Consider the following 20,646-nt stretch of genomic DNA (forward strand, 5'->3'; position numbering starts at 1 on the left):
GAAAAAATCTGAAGTGGAACAGAAGAACTCCAATTTGTAACCCTGCTATAGTATTTCCAAGACACATTGTTCTGAGGTCATTTTGGCCCACTCCTCATGGAACCTGTAGAGGAGTCCTGCTATTATGAAACCCAAGCAGTGAACTGAGACCCCATCATTGGGAAATGCAGAAGGCATTGGTAGACCTGGAGTTTGAAGCAGAGTTTTTTTCTGGCAGCATGAAAGACGGCTTGTCTTTGTTGAAGTGGGAACCCTGAAAGTTAGATTTGCCTGGCCTGTAGTACTTGGCCTCACAAAACCTAAGATGAGACTAAGAGGATTTTAAAAAATCTTTAGACTTGTCATCTGGCAATCTCTGAGACCTGGAATCCCCAAGGTCTTTACCCAACTTCTCTAAATCTTCTGCAAACAAACATTTACCTCCAAAAGGTAGCTTGCTAAATATGACTTAGAAGCCAAATCAGCTGTCCAATGCCTAAGCCAGAGGCAGAGCTATCTTCTTGCTGAGAGGGTCAAGAATGGCTGGTGTGGCTGTGCATTAGAACTGGCTGCTCACTGGAGCTAACTAGTGTGGCTGAGAGCCAGAGCTAGATGGTGTAGCAGAATATGGCTGTTTGTACCACTGTGCACTATTGATGGCAAGGTGCAGTGGAACCTGAATAAGAAATTTCTAGATCTCTGTGGTTGCTTTAACCATTAAGCTATTCCTCTACATCAAGGTAGCTTTGTAATAATTGCTAGCTGTCCAATACAATGAAAAGGTGCAAAAGTGCAATAGGAGCATTTAGAGACTACAGCATACGGCTAGTGGTGCCACTGATACAGTGGTTGCTGGAGCTGGTATGCAATCGTATTGGCCAGTGTCAAGTATGCAATATCTGAGAGAAGAGCTGCTGTGGCAAACCAACAGCGCTGTAGTATAGTGTAAGCTGTTCCATCCATGCAATGAACTGCTTGTGAAGGCAAGCAATATAGGAGAGTCAAGTAAAATATGCCCCATTTGAAACATGAGTTCCACAGCTTCTAATATGATGCACAAACCAGCCTTGAACCTATGACCTTCAGGTTGAAAGCCAGCCACCTTCCAGAATAAAACTATCTTGCTGTAAACACTGCACCTGGAGAAAATGCCACCATGGCATCCCTGAAGTTCCATGGTTACCATGGAGACAGGGAGGAGCAGTGGCGTAGCTACGTGGGGCCTGAGGGGGCCCTGGCCCCCTGCCCCACGATCCCCTTCAACCCCCCTCCCGCCACCAACTCTCCCCCGCCGTCGCCGCCCGCCCCGTCGCTGCAAATGATACCTTTTTTGAAGAGAGTAGAGACTTCCTTCTGCGCTCGAGTAGCGCCTTTCTTCAACGAAGTTCCGGCGATCAGCTGTTTTGACGCCGGCGACGCTGCCGGTGTCAAAACAGCTGATCGCCGGAACTTCGTTGAAGAAAGGCGCTACTCGAGCGCGGAAGGAAGGCTCTCTTCAAAAAAGGTATCATTTGCAGCGACGAGGCGGGGGAGAGTTGGTGGCGGGAGGGGGGTTGAAGGGGATCGTGGGCAGGCCGGCAGGGGGGGGGGTCCGATGTGGTGGCGGCGGCGGCGGCTCGGGGGGGGGCGGCGGTGGGGGGGTGGCTAAACAGTGCCCCCCACCTCGGGCTCTGGCCCCCCTCCTGGCGAGGTCTGGCTACGCCCCTGGGGAGGAGTGTACTAGTTTCAGAAAATAACTCAATACATAGCATTTCTCATAGAAGTATGGAGCCAACAGCACTAAGCCTGACTAAACTCTTTTTTGTAAAGAAGCTGAAAAAAGGAATACCTGTACTGTCAATATAAATAGAGTTCTGGTAATAAAAAGCAAGTTCCACAAAAGAAGTGAGGAAAACTTACAGGGTGTTTAAGTAACTGCCCTCTGTGAAAAAAAACCTGACTCAAAGACTCAAAGACTCAAAGACTCAAAGTTCTAAATGAAAGGTATCTTAAGAATATGAGAACACTAAATAGCGAAGTTACTTACCTGTAGCAGGTATTCTCCGAGGACAGCAGGCTGATTGTTCTCACATATGGGTGACGTCCACGGCAGCCCCAGGTCCAGAAAATCTTCCTAGCAACAAAGGTTGCTAAAGCCTTCGAGCGTGCGGGTGCGCGCACCGCGCATGCGTGGCCATCTTCCCGCCTGTCGCGTGAGAGTCCCGCTTCAGTCAACTTATGAAGCAAAACCAAAGAAAGGAACTCCAAAGGGGAGGCAGGCGGGTTGGTGAGAGCAATCAGCCTGCTGTCCTCGGAGAATACCTGCTACAGGTAAGTAACTTCGCTTTCTCCGAGGACAAGCAGGCTGCTTGTTCTCACATATGGGTATCCCTAGCCCCTGGGCTCACTCAAAACAACAAACAGGGTCAACTGGGCCTCGGACACAACAAAAATTGACCTACGAAGAAACATCTGAGAGTACAGCCTGGAACAGAATAAAAATGGGCCTAGGGGGGTGGAGTTGGATTCTAAATCCCGAACAGATTCTGCAGCACCGACTGCCCAAAACGACTGTAGCGTCGGCTATCCTGCGGAAGGCAGTAATGAGATGTGAATGTGTGGACTGATGACCACGTCGCAGCCTTGCAAATCTCTTCAATAGTGGCTGACTTCAAATGGGCCACTGACGCTGCCATGGCTCTAACACTATGAGCCGTGACCTGACCCTCAAGAGACAGCCCAGCTTGGGCGTAAGTGAAGGAAATGCAATCTGCTAGCCAATTAGAAATGATGCGTTTCCCGACAGCCACTCCCCTTCTGTTGGGATCAAAAAAAACAAACATTTGGGCGGACTGTCTGAAGGGGCTTGTCCGCTCCACATAGAAGGCCAATGCTCTCTTGCAGTCTAATGTATGCAACTGACGTTCAGCAGGGCGGGTATGAGGACGGGGAAAGAATGTTGGATAGACAATTGACTGGTTCAGATGGAACACCACCGCATAATGTATTTGTAATTTTTCTTGTGCAGAATTTCCTCATCATAAGGGTTGACTTCTCCACATGCATGTAATCCTCCCCTACAACTGTTTCCCTCTTCAGGTTCCACTTTCTTCAGCTCTTTGTTAGCATGTATCCCTTCGCTTCTCCTGGTAAGTTCAGCCCCCAGCTTTCTCCGTCTCTTCTTCAGGGTGAATACCTCTCCATTTTTCTCCTTCTGCCCCATCCACTCTCAATTTACCAATCTTTACCCTCTAGCACCCACCTAACCTTTCTCTAGCTTATCTCCCCTCCCCTCATGGCATGCACACACATACACATATACCATCCACCTGTTTCCAGTCTCCTACCTATTCATCAATGGCACACACACACCATCCACCTTTCTCTAGCTACCAACCCATGGCAGACACACCCCCATCTACCTTACTCTAACCCCCCTCTATGGCACACACACTCCCATTAACTCTTCCAGGCACCACCACCACCTACTGGTGGCACAAACTGCATTCACCCTTCTCCAGCCATCCTTCCCTCCACTCCTGAAGGCATAAAGCCAGTCCATCCTTCTCTCCCCCCCCCCCCCCCAAATCAATAACGTGATTAAGAAGAGGAGGTACATAGCTGCACATTGGGATGCATCCTTCTCCTTTGCTGTTCTGGGCTCGACTGTTCCTTTGAACTGTACAGGCCTCCATACAGCTGCATGGTTTAAAGGAACGTCAGAACCAAGATGGCGGAAGAGGAGGATGCAGTCCAATAGAGAGGGAGGGAGGCCTTGCCTTGAATTCTGAGTGGGAAGTTCTGAATTCTGCACAGTCTGTGAAGGTGGGGAATTCTGCTCAAATTACAAATTCTGCACTGTACAGTAGTACAGAATTCCCCCAGGAGTACATAGTGCAATACTTAAACAGAGTAAACTTGAAATGTGTTTGATAACAAAAAAGATTGCATAATGATCTTACTTACTCTTTAGGAAACAATTGCTCTTTCCACTGCAATTGGATGGATATCACCATAATGGTATTTTATTCTACACTAAGAGTTGATTTTTTTTCTTGTTATATAATACTAATTTACAGTCAAGTAATCATTGCAGAGTTGCAGAATTGTATTCTGAAGGGAATGTGGCTGGAATTTTGTGAGCACTTGTAACTGAGACTTTATATTATTTTCTCAACAGACCATTGCCAAAACACTGAAGATTGCATGCGAGGTTTTATCATCTGATTGTGAAAGTGGCCCTTATCGTATCCCTTTTAGCACGTTTCAGTTTCTTTATACCTACCTAGCTGAAATGGATGGAGAGGTTTCACCGACACAAGTAAACCGCATGTTGAATTACATACAGCAAGAAATGTAAGCAGCGCTTAGCAAATCTAGATTTGCAAGTCAAACTAACAGTGACTTAGAATGGATGAGCAGACTGGATAGACCATATAGTATTTATCTACCATCATTTACTATCTTTCTACATTTCTAAGATAAAAAAAAAATCCTTCATCAAGGGTGTTTATAAACCAACAGGTGTTGCTGCCTGTTGGTTATATTATTTAAAAGGGATATACTGTTTTTAAACACAAATCAACCAATATTCAGTGGCACTTATACATAGTAACATAGAGGGGCATAATCAAATGGCACCGGCCAAATAGATGGCCGGCCATCTTCGGGGCCGGCTCCGCAAGGGGGCGGAGCCAACCGTATTTTCGAAATACAGTTGGGGCCGGCTAAATCGATCGCCGGGTGTAGAGGAGATGGCCGGCTTCGTTTTTCAGCCATAATGGAAACCGGGCCTGGCCATCTCAAACCCGGCGAAATGCAAGGCATTTGGTCGTGGGAGGAGCCAGCATTTGTAGTGCACTGGCCCCCCTCACATGCCAGGACACCAACCGGGCACCCTACGGGGCACTTCTAGAAATTAAAAAAATTAAAGTAACAGTAGCTCCCAGGTGCATAGCTCCCATACCTTGGGTACTGAGCCCCCCAAATCCCACTCCCCACAACTATACACCACTACCATAGCCCTTAGGGATGAAGGGGGGGCACCTACATGTGGGTACAGTGGGTTTTTGGGGGAGGGGTTGGAGGGCTCCCATTTACCACCACAAGTGGAACAGGTAGGGGGGATGGGCCTGGGTCCACCTGCCTGAAGTGCACTGCACCCACTAAAAACTGCTCCAGGGACCTGCATACTGCTGTCAGGGAGCTGGGTATGACATTTGAGGCTGGCATAAAGGCTGGCAAAAAAGTTTTTTTTTTGGGGGGGGGGTTGGGTGGGAGGGGGTTGGTGACCACTGGGAGAGTAAGGGGAGGTGATCCCCGATTCCCTCCAGTGGTCATTTGGTCAGTTGGGGCTCCTTTTTGAAATTTGGTCGTGAAAAAAAAGGGACCAAGTAAAGCCGGCGAAATGCTCGTCAAGCCTGGCTTTTTTTTCCCATTATCGGGCGAAGCCGGCCATCTCGTGAGCATGCCCCCATCCCGCCCCCGACCTGCCTTCACTACCCTGCCGACACGCCCCCCTTGAAGTTTCGCCGTCTCTGTGACAGAAAGCAGTTGAACCCGGTCAAAATCGGCTTTCGATTATACCGATTTGGCCGGTTTCAGATCGCCGGCCATCTCCCGATTTGTGTCGGAAGATGGCTGGGGATCTCTTTCGAAAATGAGCTGGATAGTAACATAGTAGAGGACGGCAGAGAAAGACCTTTACTGTCCATCCAGTCTGCCCAACCAGATAAATTCATATGTGCTACTTTATGTGTATACCTGGCTTTGATTTGTATCTGCCATTTTCAGGGCACAGACCGTAGAAATCTGCCCAGCACTAGCCCCGCCTCCCCCCACCGGCTCTGCCACCCAATCTCCGCTAAGCTTCTGAGGATCCATCTGAACAGGATTCCTTTATGTTTATCCCACGCATTTTTGAATTCCGTTACCGTTTTCATCTCCACCACCTCCCGTGGGAGGGCATTCCAAGCATCCACCACTCTCTCCGTGAAAAAATACTTCCTGACATTTTTCTTGAGTCTGCCCCCCTTCAATCTCATTTCATGTCCTCTAGTTCTACTGTCTTCCCAGAGCACCTCCTACATGGATAAGTGACACTCACCAGGGCCATACCGAGATAATGCCACTGAAAATCATGACAGCTAGGGCAAAGCCACATTTTATTTAGGTAGCTGCAATATTCAGCACCAAATCTGGAAAACTATTTTGCTGTCCTTAGTTAACTGGATGGTTATCTGGGCACTAGTGCTAAGTATTGCTGCTATCCGAATAATGAAGGAGAGCACCTCTTTACTTGGGATTTTCAGTGCCAATATCCTGATAGTGGCTGGTGACAAAAATCTGGGTAAAGTTTGGGTTAGTACTGAGGAGATTTTTTTTTTAAACAGTGCTCAAACGGCATTTTTTTTTTAAGGCAGGAGAGGACGCCGGAGCAAAAGAAACTTCAGACTCCTTTTCAAGTCAGGAGAGTGAGAACCACAAACCCCAGTCAGGCAGAGAGGAGGGGTTGATGGGGGAGGAAGGGAGGGACCTGGCACCACCAGGTGTGCACCCAAGTCCCAGGACCGGGACACCTCAGACCCCAGAAGCTCGACTAGACCCAGGGGACCAGGCCAGGAGCCAATCAATCCAGAGCTGCACAGATATGCCCATCCACCTGCTAGATAGAGAGACTACTGAAGTTAAGGTGACTGCACATGACCACATATAGTAAACCTCTGAAGTTCTCTCTATCTCCACCTGCTGGTGCAGAGACATAACCCACAAGTCTCTGGATTGATCTGTGGGACGCTGTTGAATTTTCCATTCCTATGTTTAGAACTATTCATTGTAAATAATTTTCAAGCCAATTTTAAGAAGATGAAAGAAAGATGACAAAAATGATTAGAACAAAAGTAGAAAACAAATGAAACGGAAAGGTATGCAGTAAGAAGCAAAATAAAATGTACTGCAGGCATAGAAATCAAGACGGAGAGAAATTTAGCAAGATCTAGTGAAAAAAGAAAATAGGAAAAAAGAATGACAAATAGAAGAAATTGAACAAGGAAAAGAAGTGAGAGGTTATTTGGTTTTGCCTTTTGTTATGCCTGCAATATTAATCTGTGTTTACTGTTTCATACAGCATTGGGCCAGACGGGCTGATCAAGGTGACTGACTTTATGAATAATCCAAGAGTAAGACTAGAATAAAGAGCCAACAACAATAATGCCAGCAATTTCAATCGTGGAAAATGGAGTCATAAATGAGCTTCCGAATAAATGTGCCTGAAAGATCTAAACCTATGAAGCCTCTTTTACTATCTGTGAACACTAATAAACAATTTGACCCAGTAATTAAATGTGCAGGCTACACATGTTAAAAGCTCTTTTAAGTCACTGTGCTTTTTCTGATTTTTTTTTCTGTTTATTAATTGTACATTAAAGTAGTGGCGTTCCTTGCCTGAATGGCACCTGGGGCGGAGTGCCGATGCGCCCCCCCCCCCCCCCAGGTGCAGCGCCCCCCCCACTAAATTACACCTTCCCCCCCCCTCTGGTGAAATGACCCCCCCCGGGTGCACGCCACTGGGGGGGGGGGTGCTGCGGCGCGCGCCTGCTCCGAGTTCGCTAAACTTCTTTGCTCGTTCGCTACAGCTCCCTCTACCCCGGAACAGGAAGTAACCTGTTCCGGGGCAGAGGGAGCTGCAGCGAACAAGCAAAGAAGTTTAGCGAACTCGGAGCAGGCGCGCGCCGCGGCACCCCCCAGCGGCGTGCACCCGGGGCGGACCGCCCCCCCCCCTTGGTACACCACTGCATTAAAGGTCCTGTTTATTAAGGTGCGCTAGCATTTTTAGCTTACGCTAACACTAAAGACACCCATAGGGACTATATGGGTGTCTCTAGTGTTAGCGCGTGCTAATTTTTTGCATGTGCTAAAAATGTTAGCGTGCCTACAGCGCGGCTTACTAAACAGGGCCCTAAATGCTGTCTTGAATATTAGTTTTAATAGTTACCAGAATCAGTAATTCACAAGTGTTCAGTGTTTGTGTTTTTATCACTTTTTCATGTACAAGAATGCATGCCCCACATCATTATTTAGTGACCAGTCTTTGCCTGAAAAATCAGTCATATCCTTCATTTAAAATGTGGGAACATCCTGAAGTTGCTTCTGTAAACATGCAAATATTCCTCATAGACAGTTAATAAAAAAGTAAGTGGTTTAGTTCCACTAGGATTGAACAGAAGTAAAACACAATAATAGTAATGAATCCATTTGGTACTTCTCTTTTCTGTAGCACAACCAAAGCGGTTTACATATTAGGGGCCCTGTTTACTAAGGCACATTAGTGTTTTTAGCGTGCCTGCACTTAGCGCGCGTGCTAACCATGTAGGCGCCTATATGGATATTGTAGGCACGTACATAGTTAACACGCATTAAAAATGTTAACGCGCCTATAACGCTACTTAGTAAACAGGGCTCTAGATATGTAGCATCAGTAGTTAACACAGTGTCATTGGCTATGACTGTTTTTGTATCAGTTATATTGTATATAAATAATATTAGTAAAAAAAATCTTGAAAAGGGTAAGTAGATTTGTTTGATCGCATAGTTATGGTGCTGTCGTCTTCCTCAACGAAAATCATCATAGTCAGTAAAAGGAATCTTCTCTTTAAAGAATTTAGAAGTCAAACAAGTCTAGACAAAGTCAAAAGTGTCCTTAAAAGCACTATTGTCAGTGTTGTTCAAAGTACTAGGTCAAAATACTTAAGTAAAAGTACAGTGAAAAACACAATAAAAAATGTACTTAAGTAAAAAATGTACTGCCTAAATATAATACTTTCTGAATACAAAGTAAGGGCCCTGTTTACTAAGCAGCATTATAGGCGCGTTAACATTTTTAACTCGTGTTAACCATGTACGTGCCTACAATATCCCTATAGGCGCCTACATGGTTAGTGCGTGCGATAAGTGTAGGCGTGCTAAAAACACTAACACACCTTAATAAACAGGACCCTAAAAGCACCACAACTACGATGAAAACAACTTTTGTTAATGTTGTTATCCCAATAGTTTTATTGCTCTACAATTCAATCCACTTTGATTTTAGTAAAACTAATTTTTTGAAAATGACTGTCTTTGAGACAATAATCCATCACAGCTAAAATGGTGTTCAACAACTGCACTAGAAGAAAGTGGATTAATCAGTCTGATAGAAAGTTCCTTCAAATCAGGCCAGGTTGCAGTATTATTGTCTTCTGACTGGGTCTGCAGGTTTTGATCAAAGGAATCTCTGAAACACTTGACTTCCATATAGCGAAGAGTACGTTATCTAATCTAATCCACAGTCTTATATACTACAATTTCCTAAAAAAAAAGGTCCTACATGGTTTACAAAAAAAAAAAACAACAACCTTGAAAAGGATCCAAGACTGTGATGTTCAACCTTTTTCATCTCGCGGCACACTTAAATTAAAACAAATACCACCTGAACTAGTATATCTTTAGGTAGAAATCATGAGCTCGAGAAGATCCAACTTTTATGCATTTTTTTTTAATGGAGCACAGATTAATTATATCTGTAACACTTAGTAGAATTACACAGCATTATATAGAGACACAATAAACAGCTTACAATTTAGTCAAGAAGATAACCTAACAAAGAAATAAAGTTTGGGGTTAACTTAACAACTGAAACAAAAATTTAAACTAAGAACCTCATTAACTATATAAGGAAAGTTCTTGGAATCTTCGAATGGTCTGCCTCCCATCCTCCATACCTGAAACTTGTGGGTGGCCTCCTCTTTCTCACATTTGGGATGCGGTCTGGATGGAGACCCGGTGACAGCCATGTCAGGTTTCTGCGTCTGAGGCTGTGTCTTTTCTCACTCCCAGGTACAGGTCAGCCATGCCGAAACAGCCCTCGCAGAACTTCAGAAGCCCCAGCATGGCAGTTACAGGAGAGAGGAAGGGAAGAGTCGCTCACTCAGTCACATAAACCTTGTACCCTCTCTTTATGTAATCTTCAACAGAGACAAAAAGGAAACTTTACCCCACAGCCGTCCATTTGCAGCAAATTTTGGCGTCACAAACGCTCACCCACCAACGTCATGAGGAAGACAGTGTGGAAGGAATAGGCGGTACTTGGGTGACTCTGGGTAGGTATGTGGTCACTGAGAGGCTCGTACACTTCCACGAGAACCCTGCAGAAACTATCTCCATCCCCTCGGGACCCCTATAGACGATGTGGGATTCCTGCAAACCCCATTCCCATGCAGTTCTCCACTGCAGCACACCATATAATTTAACAATAATTATAATCCATGTTCATTACAAGTTATTGCATACCTAAGACATTTAAGATAAAAATGTCTTTAAAAGATAGGTTTTCAGCCTTTTTCTGAAAGAAAAGTATGACCAATCTAACCTAGTATCAGAGTAAGTCATTCCAAATAGAAACTGAATGGGAAAAGCTTTCCTATGCTTACTGTAATGTAATGTAATTCCAGAGATGAATAGGCCAATAAACAGTAATGTTTTGAACGACACATATTAGCAGATGAAAAAAGGAGAAATCTAATGTATTCATTTGTCACAACTGTCAGGAATGGTGAGCCCTTGGACCAAAGCCAGAGCTTTGGCAGACAAATCACCGGGGCTGGCACAGGCAGGAATCAGAACAGACTGGACTAGGATAAACTAACAGACTCAACAAGGCAGGACAGCGGTAACTAAACACAATGGACAACACAAGAACTGGATCCAGACGAGACAAGGAAAAGATGGCAAGGGCCAGAACTGGAACCCAGACAGGACAAGGCAAGACTTGGAACTGGAATAAAACTGGGACTGGGACCCAGAAATGCAAGACAAGACAAAACACGGAAGTAGATTAAAACTGGGTCCAGAAAAGGGCAAGACAAGGACAAGGCAAGGACTGGATCCGGACAGGACTAGACTGAAAGAGACAAGACAAAGCACAACTAGACAGGAAAGACAGCGTAGGAGCTAGGAAACAAGAATAACAGAAGCAAGACAATAAGGCAGGGACAGGATTCTCGAACAGGCTTGGCTGGAACAGGATTCTCAAGCAGGATTCAGGATTCTCAAACAGGCTTGGCTCGAACAGGATTCAGGATTTTCAAACAGGATTCAGGATTCTCAAACAGGCTTGGCTGGAACAGGATTCAGGATTCTCAAACAGGATTCAGGATTCTTGAACAGGCTTGGCTGGAACAGGATTCAGGATTCTCAAACAGGATTAAGGATTCTCGAACAGGCTTGGATGGAACAGGATTTGGAATTCTCAAGCAGTCTTGGCTGGAACAGGATTCTGAAACAGACTTGACTTGACTGGAACAAGATTCTGGAATGGGCTTGGCTTGACTGGAACAGGTTTCTGGAACGGGCTTGGCTTGGCTGGAACAGGATTCTGGAACGGGCTTGGCTTGGCTAGAACAGGATACCGGAACAGACTTAGCTTGGCTTGACTGGAACAGGATTCTGGAACAGACTTGGCTTGGCTGGAACAGGATACTGAAAGAGCTTAGCAGGGAACTGGGACAGAACTAGCTCAAACACAGAGCAGGAGCAGAACCTGGCTCAAACACACAACAGGAACAGAACTTGGCAGAAACAGAGCTCAAGAGCCAGGAAGCAAACATAGCAGGCAAAGGATTAAGCAGACTAAGGGAAATCAAACAAACAAAGAAGCAATGTGCTTACCCACAGCTGGAAAGGGAAAGGCCAGGCAGACTGAGAGGCAGCAGACACTAAGGGCAGGGTGTGACACGAGCCAGGCTTTCAGGATCGGCTTTCAGGATCAAGGTACAAAAGCAAACAGACAGAAACAAAGCAAGCATTGAAACACAAGACTCAAAGAAACACAGAACAGACCTTCAGGAGCAAGATACTCAGGAACAAAGCCAAGCAGGGAAATGCTCTAAACAGGTAACACAAGATTAAGAGACCTCGTAGGAAAGCTCCCTGGGTTCTTATAAAGGAGTAGGCTGATGATGTCACAAGTAGGAAAAGAAGCAGAAGCAGGGAGATCAAAGCGAGGCTTGGCTAACAAGAAGAACAACAGGAAATGAAGCAAAAGTAGGGAGACCAAAGTGAGGCTTGGCTTACAGGAAGAACAACAATAGGAAATGAAGCAGACTGGAGAGATCACAGAGCTAGATACAGAAAAACAGTAGGTCTGAACATAAGGGCACGGCCACAACCGTGACATGATTAGATCAATAGCAGTCAAACTTTTCTTTCCACTTGCAGAGGTTCTGACTCTATAGTCCCTCCCACTCACCCCCAGGTTAACTCCCTCAATACAGGGCCGCCGAGAGACTGAGCCGGGCCCGGGGCAAGGCTGCCCCAGCCCCCCAAGGACTGCCCCACTTCCTCCCAATCGCTACTTTTGTCGCCTCCCTCTCCTGCTCCCAGGCCGCTGTCGCCATAGTCCCCAGTCTCCACCTACCTTCCCTCAGCTCCCTTCTGTCTGCCATTCGACCCCCTTCATTTAAAAAAAAAAAAAAAATCTCGAAATCAGCAGCGGAGCACCTTCTGTGTGAAAGCGGCAGATCGCCTCGGGCAGGCCTTCCCTCATTGCGTTCCACCCTCTTAGAAATAGGAAATTACATCAGAGGAGGGCGGGACACAGTGAGGGAAGGCCCGCCCAAGGCAATTTGCCGCTTTCATACAGAAGGCGCTGTGCTGCCAATTTCGAGGGTTTTTTTAAATGCAGGGGATTGGGTGGCAGACAGAAGGGAGCTGAGGGTAGGCAGGTGGAGACTGGGGACTGCGGCGCTGGCAGCCTGGGAGCAGGAGAGGACAAGAGACCTCGGCGCCGGCCCCTCCTTGGAGTCCCTGGCCCGGGGAATTTTGCCTCCCCGTGCCCCTCCCTCTCGGCGGCCCTGCCTCTATATAGGAAAATCAAGAGACAAATATTTTCAAAATACTCTTAATTGGTCAATCCAGAGTATACATGTGCTTTAATAAGTACATAATAAGTACATTGTCATACTGGGAAAGACCAAAGGTTCATCGAGCCCAGCATCCTGTTTCCAACAGTGGCCAATTCTGGTCACAAATACCTGGCAAGATCCCAAAAATGTACAAAACATTTTATACTACTTATCTCAGAAATAGTGGATTTTCCCCAAGTTCATTTAATAATGGTCTATGGACTTTTCCTTTAGGAAGCGTCCAAACCTTTTTTAAACTCCGCTAAGCCAACCGCCTTTACCACATTCTCTGGCAACGAATTCCAGAGATTAATTACACATTGATTGAAGAAAGATTTTCTCCAATTCATTTTAAATTTACTACATTGTAGCTTCATCGCATGCCCCCTAGTCCTAGTATTTTTGGAAAGCGTGAACAGACGCTTCACGTCTACCCGTTCAACTCCACTCATTATTTTATAGACCTCTCTCATATCTCCCCTCAGCCGCCTTTTCTCCAAGCTAAAAAGCCCTAGCCGCTTTAGCCTTTCCTCATAGGGAAGTTGTCCTATCCCCTTTATCATTTTTGTCACCCTTCTCTGCACCTTTTCTAATTCCACTACATCTTTATTGAGAGGCGGCGACCAGAATTTGAACACGATATTCAAGGTGCGGTCGCACCATGGAGCGATACAAAGGCATTATAACATCCTCATTTTTGTTTTCCATTCCTTTCCTAATAATATCTAACATTCTATTTGCTTTCTTAGCTGCAGCAGCACACTGAGCAGAAGGTTTCAACGTACCATCAACGACGACACCTAGATCCCTTTCTTGGTCCGTGACTCCTAACGTGGAACCTTGCATGACGTAGCTATAATTCGGGTTCCTCTTTCCCACATGCATCACTTTGCACTTGCTCACATTAAACGTCATCTGCCATTTACACGCCCAGTCTCCCAGTCTCGTAAGGTCCTCTTGTAATTTTTCACAATCTTCCCGCGATTTAACGACTTTGAATAACTTTGTGTCATCAACTAATAGAAGCTCCAAAGAGACCACCTGTTACATTATGAAACACTGCAATGGAACTTGAATTAGCAACCTCTGGACCTCTGCTCTGGCTCTCAGCTGACAGTTTTAACAATTAAGCAATTCCTCTACATTCCTTGAAGAGACCACCAGCATAACCTTTAGAAGAAGCCACCAACCTAATACAGTAGGGGTCAGTAGTATAAACCCATTAGGGACTGCCATGATAGGTTTGGTAGAGAGCACCAGCATATGCTCCCCGGAGTCCACCAGCCTAAGATATGCAGAAATCAACAACCTAAGTTCCTCAAGGCCCACCTACATAAACTCTGCAAAGAATAACAGCATAAACTCAGCAACACCAAAAGCATAAGTTCCACAGAGATAGATAGTATGAATCTCGTAAACTCTAACCAAGCCCCAAAGAACTAGGAATATAAGTCCACCAGAATGGAACTGTGAACTAACTAGACAGCGCATATGACAGTTTAACAGAGAATAGTGCTACTATGGATGCCACAGAGGTTATAACTACCTGGTGTGCAACTAGCATAAGGTAGGCATTAGAAATGCCACAAGTTCAACAGCTATAGAGAGAGAGAGAGCAAGCAAGCAAGCGACTAAAGAGCTGAGTATAGGATATGCCTGGTAGAGGAACAGATAGGAAGTAAGAGATCCTTCAACAGCGGGCTCAAGCAGATCATGTGCCCTTTAACTGAAGAGTGCACGTGAGATTACACTCATTTATGAACTCAACCAGGAACTTAGCCACTAGAGCAACTAAGACCTTCTCAGAAACTTTGCTATGACTAAGCATAAGATCTGACTGTGAGCTAAGCAGGGAATGAGACAATCATCCAGATAGCTCAGTGAGTGTGCTCCTGTATACACAGCAATTCAATAGAGAAATTATAAAGAGCATAGCTGAAAACAGTACTTGATTACAATAGAAAAATAGACAATTATCCTAGTAGTGGAGGAGTGGCCTAGTGGTTAGGGTCGTGGACTTTGGTCCTGGGGAACTGAGGAAGTGAGTTCAATTCCCGGCACAGGCAGCTCCTTGTGACTCTGGGCAAGTCACTTAACCCTCCATTGCCTACCGCATTGAGCCTGCCATGAGTGGGAAAGCATGGGGTACAAATGTAACAAAAATAAAAAATAAATAAAATAGTAAAGTAAGATTTTAACAGAGAGGAGGCCCAGGGAGTTGAAAAATCAAGCAAAGGAAAACATGAAAGAAATCATGGTACTGCAGCGAGACAAGAGAAGAGCAAGAATAAGTAATTAATAGTGAATGCTTAAGAGTACCCAAATGAGCTTAACAGAAACCTCAACAAAGAACATAAGAGAATGATCTGGGCTCACCAAGAGGAAACAAGAGTAGCAACAGAAACATATTACAAACTCTTCAGGTTGTCCGTGTCCATGGCACAAAAATAATTGCCCATAAAGCACACTTGAAGAGGAAAGCAAAGAGAAAAATATTCAGAATTTTTTCTTCTTCTTCTTCTTTTTAAATGGGTGTTGATAGTGTCATAGCGATCCAGGCATTTCCACTATGAAAATCATCTCTTATGGAGAAAATAAAATGCAGAGAAAACTACAAACATGGCTGACTGAAGTCCAAAAAAAAAATCAAGGCTTAATTGTAAGGAAGGAAATAATATTCTCTAGCCAAGCAGACAAAGGCATCCTGCCAGGTACTGGTGACCTGGACTGGTCACTGTTGGAAACAGGATACTGGGATTGATAGACCTTCAGTCTGTCCCAGTATGGCAATGCTTATGTTCTTATGTACCACAATTACAGACTTTAGTTATACAGTACTTGCGGTTTTGACGAGCAGAGTGAAGTAGCTCAGGTGGCAGTGGGGGAGGAGGGAAGAGATTCAGTACCACCTAGTGTAGCCCTCTATAAACAGACAAATTCCCCAAACTCGACTGGTATTAACCCTAAGACCTTACCAAGAGTAAGACTCTGCATAACTGAGCTGAGGCTCCTCAACCCTGTAGATAATAAACACAGTTATGCACCCTGGAGTAGAGTCAAAGGGCAAAGGCCATAAATCGTGAGGCCCAGGAACTTATGATCTGATATGATATCCTTATGGGCAAACAGGCCTGGGAAAGGAGGAAGCATAAACAAACATGAGAATGTGGTCTAGCAGATGAGGGAAACCAGATAGTTTTGAAAAAAGACCAGATGATCCCGAGTAAGATAACTTGCTGAAGCCTTGTAAATCATTGTTAAATACAAGTGTATAAAATAGCTGTTTCAGTTCAGTATGTTGGAGTGATAGATACAGAGAGCATATGTATGCAGTAGTTCTATCCTCCCATGAGAAAATATTAATTGTATCTATACTTGGTAAGTACCGTATTTTTCGGACTATAAGACGCACTTTTTCCCCAAAAATTTGGGAGGAAAATGGGGGGTGCGTCTTATAGTCCGAAGGTAGCGATTTCCCTCCCTCCCGTCCTCCCCCCGAGTTCGGAATCGCCCTCCCTCCCCCCGAGTTCGGGATCGCCCTCCCCCCGGCCCTGTCACCACTTCTCCCTACTCACGTCACGCGATCTTCCCTGGTGGTCTAGTGACGTCGGGGCAGGAAAGAGCCCCCTCTTTCCTGCCCAGCGCGCTGCTCTCCGTCCTCCTGTATGCAGCCTGACGGTCTCGGCGAGATTCAAAATGGCCGCCGAGACTTAACTGGTGCACAGCAAATACTGGACCAGGAGTTATGCATCTCGGGGGCACCTCAATCTTAAACCCCTGCTGAGAAAAGAGGAGAAGGGGAAAGGGACTTGGAAACTTCCAAGTATTTCTAGACAAGCTCCTTATTTTCTCATCCAATGTCCACTGAAAAGAAAATTAGCTCAACAAAACTCTAATAAAATAGTTTAGGAGCAGACAGGGCTAAGTAGCCACGGAGCTGCATGGGAAACCATCACCATCCACTGAGACAAAGAATACTGAGTTCCATGGATGCACAATATCTTTGAGGGATGGATCACAAGGAACGACTTTCTTCTCTGTCTCCATCTGTTAGATGATGGACACAACCTGCAAGTCCTGGACTGATCTGTTGTTGATGATAAGGAATAACATATTCACATGCAAAATGCAGTTGAAATCTAACTTCAGTAGAGACCACCTCCTGATGCAAAGCTAGACATTTTTGTTTACGTTATCGAGTCCACTGTAAGACTCCAGGAAAGATCTGAATTTCCCCCCCCCCCCCCAAAAAAAGAAAAAAAACATAAGAGAAACAAAAATGAAGACAAAACAGAAAAGGCACCAGCAGCTTACTTCCACCAACCATTTCAAGAACGTAACATAAGCATTGCCATACTGGGACAGACTAAAGGTCCAATAAACCCAGTATTCTGTTCAAACAGTAGCCAATCCAGGTCCAAGTACTTGGCAAGAGCCTAAAAGAGTAAAACAGATTTTAAGTTGCTTATTCTAGAAAAAAAGCAATGGATTTTCCCAAGTTCATCTTGTTTATGGACTTTTCTTTTAGGAAATTGTCCAAACCTTTTTTAAACTTTGCTAAGCTAACTGCTTTTACCACATTCTCTGGTACTGAATTCCATACTCAGAAACCACTGTCTGCAGAACTCACAGTTCTCTGTACAGATTTCTGTACCTTAAGCATATAATACAATTTTTAGATTAGAGGTAAATCACTCTCTTGACCTCATTCAAAAACTTATGAAAAAGGCTCTGGATGGAGATGTTCTAGAATTCTCAATATTTTCAATCTTCTAATGGATAGCCACTCTATTCTGAGATACTTGAGCTTGTAAATCCTTAACCTGAGCATTTCCATCTCTATTATGTTGGAGGCATGAATCCTAATTTGTTCAGTTGAAGTATTTATAGGAGTGGAAATTCCCCCCAAATTGTAACAAATGTAAAACAAAACTTATGAAGAACCTCCAAGGCTGACCAGACTGACTCCAGCTTGATTTTGGCTGAGTGAGTCAAGGGTTCTAACTAGAGAATGACATGGGGTGGGGACAGAGCCCGTGGGGAAAGGGACAAACCTTTTCCCTGTGTCATTCTCTAAAAGCTTGAGACTAAACAGGCTGCTCTAACTAGATGTAAACAGCATCTATAAAACGTGTATCAATTGTGAAGAAGGGGATAAGGGAACAGAGATGGGGGGGGGGGGTTACTGGCAGAGGAGAAGATAAAGCCCAGAGGAGGGGACAACCCAGATTCTTAGCACAAGGAGTTCCACCATGTCAGGAGAAGGCATAGATCATTTTCCCCAGAGGGCTGGAGGTAGGGTAAAAACTATGATTCCCAGAAGTCCTTGAGGAGGTCTTACAACAGAATCAAAGACTTCCTATCCTTGCAGCCCCAATGGAGCCCAAGGGAAAGACAGGTAAAGGTGAAACCCAAGACACGATCTGGAGTCCAGGAATGGAGGGGGAGCCTCTACGCAGAACTAATCAGGGGGAGGAGGATCAGCTGGAGAATGGGTGGGGCGAGGAGCCCATGGAATGGAAGGGGGAAGAAAAGGAGGAGGAAGAGAGGCCGATGGATATTGCAGCTCTGGCAAGATCCAAAGGCGGAAAGTTCAAACAGAAGGTAAACGCTTGGTGCAGGGTCTTGGTAAAAAAAAGGAAGGCAGTGGCTATCGTGGAGGAGCCAGGAAGTGACAAGGTCAAGTGGAAGGAAGCCAGGAGATAGAGCTGGCCAGAGAAGGGTGTCTGTTTTCTGCGGCCTAAATATAAGTATTTTTAATTTTTTTTTAGCTTGGAAGCTTATATTTAGATGCAAGAAACAGATGCCAATGTGTGCTTTCACTGGCCATTTTTAATTTTTCTTTTTAGCATGGATGCTTTAAATTTAGATGCAGGAAACAGATGCCAATGTGTGCTTTTGTTTGGGTTCTGCTGTTTCTCATGACCAGCACTTAAGGGCTTGTACAGGCTTCCTTCTGCTTCCAAAAGCAATCAAAACCAGCAGATTTTACAGAAAAAAAAATCATGAAAGAAGCATGAGAAATCCTTTCTTCCAACACCCTGACGCCTACTCTGACCTGGCATTATTTTCTGCGATGGTACGGCAGTTTTGTTTCTGGCATTCTTTGCTGAGCATTAGGGAGGAATACAAAATGCCCTCATTTACATGAGCTTGACTACATTTGCATACTATCTGCGCTAGTGCCTGACACGCTCGCTGTTTCCCATGCTAGACCCCTCTTAAACGTTCTGTGCAGGTAAATGCGGGCGCTAGTACGGAGCTCATGTTTATTTTAGAGCATTGAAGCCTCAGTGAATTCCCAACATGCCACCAATCTGCCTCTCCCCTAATCCCATGTGGAGCAGGTTTTCAATTCCTTCTTTCTGATTCAGCTCTCTCCATACAGTATGTAGGCATAGTTTCACCTAGCAGCATAGTCAGATTTCATCTCCCTTAGTGTGGCTGGCGGGGATCCTCAAGCTCTGCCAGCCAAAAACCTCTTTCCCGCTAAACGAGCTTACTTACTACTACTACTTGACATTTCTAAAGCGCTACTTCTTGGGCAGCCGCCAACACTGTCCCCAAGCTGTGCTGCCAGCCGCAGGCCCCTCCACCGTGCGCATGCTCAGTTTTCACTCATGCGCGAAATTGAGCATAGGTGGAGGCTGGCGTCTGACAGAAGCCATTCAGGGACAGTATTGGTGGCCTCCCAAGAAGTAAGCTTGTTTGGTGGGAAGGAGGTTTTCTGCTGGTGGTACTTGGGGATCCCTGCCAGCCCAGGTACTTCATTTACTTTGGGTAGAGGGGAGGGAGAGGGGGCGCTGGGAGGGGAGGCAGAATTTAAATTTTGGTTTTGCTTTGGGAGAGGGCAGTGGTAGCAGACATGATATTTTTGGACCATCCACTTTGATGTAATCGGTTATCTAGCTCTGCTACTGGTTTGAACCATATTACCTTCAGTGAATTAGTCCCCTCAAAGTGTGTGGAAATACTCCCATACACCTGTCCAGGGCCGCCGAGAGACTGAGCTGCCCCTGGGGCCCTGCCCCTGCTCCCACCGCCCCCCCCCCCCCGAGGTCATCGTCACCCCCCTCTGTCCACTACCGGGCCAGGCCCCCTGAATTCAAATCACAGCGCCTCACCTCGCTCCATGTGAAAGCGCAGCAGCGGCAGTCTGCAGATCATGTCCCTTTGGGCCTTCCCTCCCTGTGTCCCTCCCTGGCAGAAGTTACGTCAAGACAAGGGCGGGAAGGCCCGAAGGGATGCGATCTGCAGACTGCCACTGCTGCGCTTTCACACAGAGCGAGGTGATGAGGTGCTGTGATTTGGAGGGGACCTGGCCTGGTAGCGGAAGGTTGACGGAGCCGAGGGCAGGCGGGTGGAACTGCGGCACGGGCCTGGGGGATTTTGTCCCCCCGCCCCCCCCCCCTTCTCGGCGGCCCTGCACCTGTCTCCATTTGCATGCAGGCAGAGCTGTGGGACCCATCCCCTTCCTGCAAAATGTAGCAATATTCAGACAGTCCACTATTAAGGTAAGCAAACTGTCAGTTATGAACAGATGGAATAATTTTAAAAGCACTTTACCAGGATTTCTTGTGTGTGTGTGTGTTGGTGGGGGGGGGGGGGGGGGGGGGTGGTCCTGACTATAGTGGGTTTACTATGAATTAAAGTTCATGACACCATTGGGAGTGCCTTTATAAAATAGCCTTCTCACCTACACATCTTGTTACTAGAGATTAAAGTCCAAAAAGAAATACAGCAAGATAAT

At 45.7% G+C, this 20,646-nt stretch overlaps 1 protein-coding gene across 1 annotated transcript in view; it reads left to right on the forward strand.

Moving 5' to 3' along the window:
• LOC115474685 (ropporin-1-like) overlaps positions 1 to 7,179 on the forward strand; it is a 59,520-nt gene extending 52,341 nt beyond the window's left edge. Inside the window, exons 4-5 of the mRNA XM_030210289.1 lie at positions 4,139 to 4,314; positions 7,085 to 7,179. Coding sequence (XP_030066149.1) covers positions 4,139 to 4,314; positions 7,085 to 7,151 — 243 coding nt within the window. The 3' untranslated portion in view covers positions 7,152 to 7,179. The remainder of the gene's footprint in view (positions 1 to 4,138; positions 4,315 to 7,084) is intronic.
• Positions 7,180 to 20,646: the final 13,467 nt, after the last annotated feature.

Source organism: Microcaecilia unicolor, chromosome 7, assembly GCF_901765095.1.
Source record: "Microcaecilia unicolor chromosome 7, aMicUni1.1, whole genome shotgun sequence".
NCBI classification, from domain to species: Eukaryota; Metazoa; Chordata; class Amphibia; order Gymnophiona; family Siphonopidae; genus Microcaecilia; species Microcaecilia unicolor.